The sequence below is a fragment of the Catharus ustulatus genome, chromosome 31 (genome assembly GCF_009819885.2).
Source record: "Catharus ustulatus isolate bCatUst1 chromosome 31, bCatUst1.pri.v2, whole genome shotgun sequence".
Classification (NCBI taxonomy): Eukaryota; Metazoa; Chordata; class Aves; order Passeriformes; family Turdidae; genus Catharus; species Catharus ustulatus.
The window spans coordinates 48,960-56,017 of NC_046251.1; the positions used below are offsets into that span (position 1 = coordinate 48,960).

Below are 7,058 nucleotides of genomic sequence, written 5' to 3' on the forward strand. Positions count from 1 at the left end.
CCTCATTTTGGGTTAAAACTGCAAATTTTTTGTGTTGGGATACTTCAAACTAAGGGGAAAAAGGAAAAGTCCCCAAAAAAAGGGAAAAATTTGAAAGTGAAAAATTTTGAAGTGGAAAATCTTGGAAAAGCAGGTTTAATTGTGGAATCCTTGTCCCATAATTAGGATTGGGACAATCTTGGTGTCACCAGGGGAAGGGGTGGCTGTCCCCTCCTGCCCACGGATTTTATCCTGGTTTTTACCTCCAAGAACTCAATTTTGGGCTGTTTTGCAGCACCGTGGTCGTCCCCTCTTGCTGTGCCATAAAAAATCCCAGATGGAAATTCTGCTCCTCACCAGGCTGTTCATTACAGGCAAAAAGCTCAGAAATGGGATTTTTTAAAATGATCTTGACGAAAATCAGCGCAGTGACCCCGAAGAGCCCCAGACCTGCTCAGATTCCTCGTGCAGGAGGCCCCAGGCAGCTCCTGGGTGAGGAATTCCTGAGTTCCATCTCAATTCTTTTGGGTCAAAACTCCTCTTTTTGCCTCTGTGCGTGGCAAAACTTCTCTTTGGAGAAATTATAACTTCAAAGGATTTTTAAAAACAGCTTTTAAAAAAAGCCATTTTGGGGCAGAATTTGAGTTTTAAACCCTCCCAACTTCAAGCACAGCAGCTGCCAGTTGTGGCCAAGCACCAAAACATTGGCAGGGGAAATTCATTAAGGAGGATTGGGGGATTAAAGAGGATTTTCCACCCAAAAATGCCCTTTAAGAGGCTCTCCTAACGATGGGAGCTCTGCACAAAGGGTTTGGGGTCAAACCTTTCCCCTCCTGGTGCAGCCAAGCAGCAAATTCGGGGATCCCTGCTGGGGGCAGCCCCTCCAAAACACCCTCCAGGATCCTTGGAAAAGTGGGATAGGGCTGGGGGAAAGAGGCAGAAAGGGAATGTGGGGAGACCCTCCCAAAATCAGGATTGAACCCCGCCAGGAGGGGAAGAAAACGGAGGAAAAGCAAAGTTTGGGATTTCTTCCTTCTCCTAAAAAAAGAAAAAGAAAACTCAGTGGGAATTGGGGGGTCTGTGGGACAAGTTTTGGGTCACCAGGGAAGGAGGTTGGGATTGGGATTCTGGGCACTGGTCCCAGCTGGGAATGGGCACCTGGTTCAGTTTTTTCCTCCTCATTTTTCCTCAAAAACCCTGGGAAGGGCTGGTGGAAATGGGATTCTTCAGCGGAGAAGAGAGGGCTCCAGGGTGTCCTTTCAGGAGAGCTGGGAACAGATTTGGGACAGAGGACAGAGGGACAGGACACAGGGAGTGTCCTGGGATCTGGAGGTCTGGGTGGGATTTGGGGAAGGAATTCCTTCCTGTGAGGGCATTCCCAGAGGATTTCCCATGCCTGGGATGGTGGGAGGTGGGATGGGATGAGCTTTAGCATCCCGCCCAACCCATTCTGGGATTCTGTGGAAATCCATCAGCAAAAGGGGGGTTTTGGGGCAAAAAACACCACAGGAGCAATCCCAGTAGAGCACTGGATTTAGGAAAAATCAATTCCTTCTCCAATATGAAAAATAAAGGACAGCACATGGAAAGATCCAAACCAGGTTTAATGGAGGATTCAGCCCTAAAAACGCCGTAGGGGCAGGAATCTCCTGCTGGAAAAGGGAGCAAAGCATGGATTTTGTGCCACTGTCACCCAAAAATCCAGTAATTTTTCCACTGAGGAAGGGTTCCCTCACCTGTAGCTGTGCCTGGCTCCCAAATCCCACGGGAAACAAGGGCTGAACTTCCAGAAAAAAACTCCCAAAAAGGGGCAAAATGCCAAAGGGCTGCGGGGGCCGAGCTGGCAGCTGGATTTTCCTCGGGATAGCGGCCGGCAGGAATGTCCAGCTCCCGGCAGGGAGGCCTTGGAATCCCAGCCTCCCACAGAACCCCCTCCAATCCCCGCTGCTTTGGGAAGTGGAGCACAAAAAGCAGCAAATTCCCGGATTTCAAACCCCAGGGAAGAGCCTCTGGATGCCAAAGGGGTCGGAGCCACAGGGGAAAAAGCAGGAAAAATTAATTCCAAAGGTTTGGGTTCCTTTGCCTCCTTCCAGGGTGTAACAGAGCAGCATTCCTGGTGGGAACTGTCCCTTTTTTGGGGTCCTGAGGTGCTGGCAACACTGAGCAGGAAAATAAATTCACCTCCTCTGAAAAAACAAACTCATTTACTCGCAAAAATCGAATCCATTTCCCCCAGAACACCCTGACGGTGCCAAGCTTCCAGAACAGGTGCAAACCCCGTAAATCTTTGGGATTTCAGCCCTTAATTCGGGAGGGAAAGCTCCAGATTCCTTCCCAAAGAGGAAGGGAAGGAGCAGCCCCCAGCAGGGCTCCAAAGGGCCCCGGGGCTGCAGGTCTGTCCCTGTTTGTCCTCTCGAGCCCCTCAGGGTGCCCCCGTGGAGTTGGAGCTGCAGTCCAGGTAGTGGAAGGTCTCCAGGGCGCTCTGGGTGCTGTGCCCGATGTAGGAGAGCTTCACCGAGGTCCTGGCAGGGCAAAGGGACAGATCAGACAACTCTCGTCCTCAAATGAAACCCCCAAATTCCTGCGGGTTTGGTGGAAAAGGGGGAATTGCAGCTCCACCCCAGATCTACCCCCTGGGCTGATTAAAACCTGACCCTGAGGTGGATTTGGGGGGAATCTGGGGAAAATCCAAGCAGGATTTTCTCTCTGGAGTCCAAATCCACAGCTGGAATTCCCTTGGGATTCAGGAACCACAGAACAGAATCTTTGAGGTGGGAAAAGAGCTGCAAGAACCCAAAGCAGGAGCAGGACCCACCTCATGAGGATCACGATGTTGTGGACCTTCACCTTGGGCAAAGTGCAGAAAAAACTGGAAAAGATCAAGGAAATTGGTCGGCAAGTGAAAAACCTGAGGAATTTGGGGGTTTTGGCAGCTCCTGCTGGTATTTTTCACTTTGGTGTTAACAAAAGCATCTCACAGCACCTTGAGAAAATTCTTGGCAAAGGAATTGAGCAGGAAAAGCGAGTGACATCCAGATTATTTCCCCACATTTTAATCAAAGCAGCTCCAACCCTGTACCTCCCCCAGGTACCTCCAAGGAGCAGTAAATCCTTACTAGACATAGGACAGAGATCCACCCAGCTCTGCCTTCACGGTGAAATTCACCTGCAACAGAGCAGAAAATCAGATTGCAGCGCAGCTCAATCACCCGTCAGCCCCATTTGTGAGGGAGTGGACAGAGCAAAAGCTGCTGCGGCCACTGGACGCTGAAATGCCGAGGGTGCAGCCCCCAGAACTCCCAGTCAGTACCAGTTTGTCCCTCAGGGGCTGGATGCTGGAGACGTTGGTGAGCTGCTGGCTGCCCACCACGGTGTTCATGTACTGCACCTGGCTGCTCAGGCTGCTCACTGTCACCGAGTAGAAGTTGGAATTCCTGATCCTCAGGGTGGCCTGGAGGGGACAGAAACAGCCCTGACCTTGCTGGTTCGTTCCCCCGGTGATTTATTTTCCCAAATCCGCAGAAAATTTACCGTGATGGCCAGGAGGACTGCGGAGTTTTTCCTGTCAAACCACACCTGGACCACTTTGATGCCATCATCGTCCACCAGCACGGAGTGGGGGAACAGGAAGAAACCCCCCAGGCCAGACAGCAGCAGGCAGAGCAGCACTGAGAGCAGCACATAGAGCTTCCTGGGAAAAAAACAAAAACATTAAATCCTTCACCTCCTCTGCAAGATCCAGACCCTAAAAACCCCACGCCCTGTTTGGTTTCCCTGGAAAAGACACTCAAGAGCTGCTGTCACATTTTTAATATCGAAATGGCTCAAAATCTCTTTACGCATTTGGGGTTGGGCAATGAGCAACCAAAGAAGCATTTTGTGGGGTTTTTTTGCAGTTGCACACAAAGTTCCACTGACAGGAGTGGGATGGTGGTGCCCAGAGCAGAAATATTTAAAATCATGGTTCAAATCCTATCTTTTGGGGTGAAAACAACCCCTAAATGCAGCAATAAGCGATGAAAGAACTCATCCCTTACGTTCTCTGAGGACGAAGCCGCTGGTCGCTGTAGGGGATCAGAGCCACCAACTCGTTCACCTGCTCTGGGAAGCAAAAATGGGAGTAACATTAAAAAGTGAGGTTTTTTGCTGTCGAGAGTTGTTTTTTGGAGCGCTCAGGCCCCCAGGAGCAGCCACCTGTGGGGATGCGGCCGGTGCCTTGGCAGGTGGGACAGGTGATGCTGTCCTGGCCCGCGAATTCCATGTAGGGAATCCTGGCCGCGTCCTCCCCGGGCTCCTGGCTGGGCAATAAACGCTCCTGCTCCTCATCCTCGGCCTTCCTCGGGCTCGGGGCAGCGCCGGGGGCGGACAGGGATCGCACAGGGCCCATGGTGTCACCTGGCACGGCAGCTCAGCGTTGGTAAAGGGGGTTTTGAAGCCGTTTCGTGCCCCTCTCAGGGGTCCCAAAGCCACCACGAAGTGTCCCCGTCCACAGGGGACGGCCCAGGGCACCCCTGCACTGAGAGCCCCGAGGAACAGGGCCGGGGCTCAGGAGCACCCCCACAGCTCCCGAGACCCCACGAGAGGAAAGGGCCGCGCTACGGACCCCCGAGACCCCCACCTCAGAGACTCCCTCATCCTCACGGGCCCCCTCCCTGAGAGAACCCCGCTTTGGAGACCCCTCTGTGCTCAGGAACCCCTCCCTCGCAGACCCCTCTCCCTCAGGAGCTCCCCCTCCCATCTCCCACCCTCGGGAGCCCCCTCCCCTCGCAGACCCCCCTCTCTCAGGAGCTCCCCCTCCCATCTCCCACCCTCGGGAGCCCCCTCCCCTCGGAGACCCCCCTCCCTCAGGAACTCCCCCTCCCATCTCCCACCCTCGGAGCCCCCTCCCCTCGCAGACCCCCCTCCCATCTCCCACCCTCGGGAGCCCCCTCCCCTCGCAGACCCCCCTCTCTCAGGAGCTCCCCCTCCCATCTCCCACCCTCGGAGCCCCCTCCCCTCGCAGACCCCCGCTGCAGGCGCGGCCCTCACAGATCCCTTCCCGCGGGGCCCCCTTCCCTCAGCGCTCTCCGGCAGGGGGCGCCCTACTCCCGCCGCCAGCGCGCGCCCCGCTCCCGCGCGCAGCCGCCGTCGCCAATGGCAACGGCGGGAGGTGGGCGTGGGCTCGCCGTGGCTCCACCCATGCGCCGGCAGGTAGATGGGCGGGGTTACTCAGACCGCGCCTATCGGGTGGGGCATTACGTCAGGAGAGGGGCGGGGTTTGGCGAGCCACGCCCCGTCGTGTCACCCAAAGCGCACGCGCCAATTGTCGGGGTGGGGTCAGTGGCCACGCCCTTCATTTGCATGTGGTGGGCGTGGTCAGAGCAGCGCGCACGCAGAAGAGACGCGTAGTTCCGGTTGGGCGGGGCAGGGCGGGGCGTGACGTAATCGCGCGCCTGCGCGTGGGGGGATGGCGGACGCTGGAACCAGTTTGGAGCTCGCAGCCCCCAGTTTGGGCGTCCCTGTCCCAGCAGGAGCCCCGTCACACCAGTACGGACTCGTGCCGCACCAGTGGGAGAGCCCTACTCCCAGCACGGAGCGGTCCCACGCCAGTCTGAGCCCGCCCATCACAGTACGGACCGGTCCCGCACCAGTCCGAGCCCACCTGTCCCAGTTCAGCCCAGCATCACCTCTCGCACCTCTCAACCTTCGGGGAAAAATCCCTCCCAGGCCATTCCCTCCCACCCCGCTCCCCAGCCCCGACAGTTCCCGGGTCCGTTTTCCTTCCGTCCTCCTCCCGTGTGACTTTTTTCCCCACTACACACAAGAGAAAACCGATGGAAAATAAAATCCCACCCTCTCCCAATCAAAATAAAATTCGCTGCAAACTTTAAATATTTTGCGAAATCCAGAGGCACCTCCTGCCACCGTATAGCATGGAAATTTTATGGATAATTTATTCTCTCCTTCCCAGGAGCGAAATTCCAGGCGCGGGGAGAATTCCCGGCTCTTCCTTCCCCCGGCTCCTTCCTGCGCCTTCCCGGGGCTTGTGGCATCCCGGGGAAGGGCTGGAAAAGGACCAGGGAGAGGGATTGGGAAAAAGCAATCCCTACCAATCCCCTGGGATGAGCTGTGGGATGAGCTCGATCCCGCAGAGAATTCCCAGAGCAGGGAGAGAAGCGAAAATTCCCTCCGCAGCCTCCCCTCGGCTCCTGTCGCATCCTGGGTTTGATCCCTTTCTTTCAGGCGTTTTTTTTTCTGCCCTCAAACCCAGCGGGACTGGGCGGAAAGGAGGGGAAGCCCCTTTTCCTCCTTTTCCTCCTTTTCCCCCTTTTCAGCCACCAGGTGGGATTGTGGAAGCGCTTCCCGGGAAATCTCCGCTCTCCCGGGATGGGGCGAGTCCGGATCCATCCCGGGAGGAGCTCCGGGATGAGGGATCGCTGCTCCAAGGGAGGAAAATATCCGACTGGAGCTTTTTCCGACTTTTCCGTGTGCCCCTCAGGGGCTTCTGAGCCCTGGAACGGGATCGTGGAATCGCGGGATTTTTTGCGAGGGTCCTTCGAGCTCATCCGGTCCCGTTTATCCCGCACCTGCCGCTCTCCCAGGCGGCTCAAGGATGGGAATGAAGATCCTTGGGGTCCCTCTCAATCCCAAACCACTCCTGGGGATCCCAGTTCCTGCCGCTCCGAGCCATCCTCCTCTCCTCCCAGCCCCGCCGATCCCTTTTTCCAGGCTCCCCCTCATAGCTCTTGGAATTTCCAGGCAGGAATTAAATTCCGGGCAGGATTTCAATCCTCCCGAATCCCTGCACATCCCTGCTGTCCCAGGGATGCGGGATTTGGTCCCAAACCCCTGGTCCCGGGTGGATCGAGGGCGGAAAAGCAGCGGGAAATCAGGAGAGGGAAGGAATTCAAACCCTCCCCGGCCGCAAACTTTTCTTAGAGCTCGGGGACACAAATTCCCGGTGGGAAAAAGGTGGCATCGACAGCAAATTGTATGGAAAATATGTCGCGATGGTCTGGTGCTTGGCCGTGCGAGTGGGGAAAAGCCTTTGGAGATTTTGGGACATCTTTTTGACAGCTGCGATCCCAAAAACACCGATG

The 7,058-nt window shown here is 55.8% G+C and overlaps 1 protein-coding gene across 2 annotated transcripts; it reads right to left on the reverse strand.

Annotated features, from left to right (window-relative positions):
• Window positions 1-1,564: 1,564 nt before the first annotated feature.
• TMEM106C (transmembrane protein 106C) lies at window positions 1,565-5,092 on the reverse strand. Of its 2 annotated transcripts, none has more exons than XM_033083329.1 (8): window positions 5,008-5,092; window positions 4,174-4,374; window positions 4,017-4,080; window positions 3,511-3,670; window positions 3,290-3,430; window positions 3,096-3,145; window positions 2,795-2,848; window positions 1,565-2,501 (listed from the first exon to the last, which is right to left on the reverse strand). In XM_033083329.1, exons 2-8 carry the CDS (start codon window positions 4,364-4,366, stop codon window positions 2,402-2,404), a joined length of 762 nt encoding a protein of 253 aa, XP_032939220.1. In that variant the 5' UTR covers window positions 4,367-4,374; window positions 5,008-5,092; the 3' UTR covers window positions 1,565-2,401. The 2 variants fall into 2 exon arrangements, with proteins under 2 accessions (XP_032939220.1, XP_032939219.1); XM_033083328.2 differs by having other exon boundaries at window positions 4,984-5,091.
• Between the last annotated feature and the right edge of the window lie 1,966 nt (window positions 5,093-7,058).

Bases quoted from the DNA above. Each gene is read 5' to 3' on its own strand.
- TMEM106C (XM_033083329.1), bottom strand. From the start codon at position 4,366: ATGGGCCCTGTGCGATCCCTGTCCGCCCCCGGCGCTGCCCCGAGCCCG. The intron at 4,081-4,173 runs GTGGCTGCTCCT...TTTGCTTCCCAG, and splicing joins CACCGGCCGCATCCCCACAG to AGCAGGTGAACGAGTTGGTG. The intron at 2,502-2,794 runs GTGGGTCCTGCT...TTGCCCTGCCAG, and splicing joins AACATCGTGATCCTCATGAG to GACCTCGGTGAAGCTCTCCT.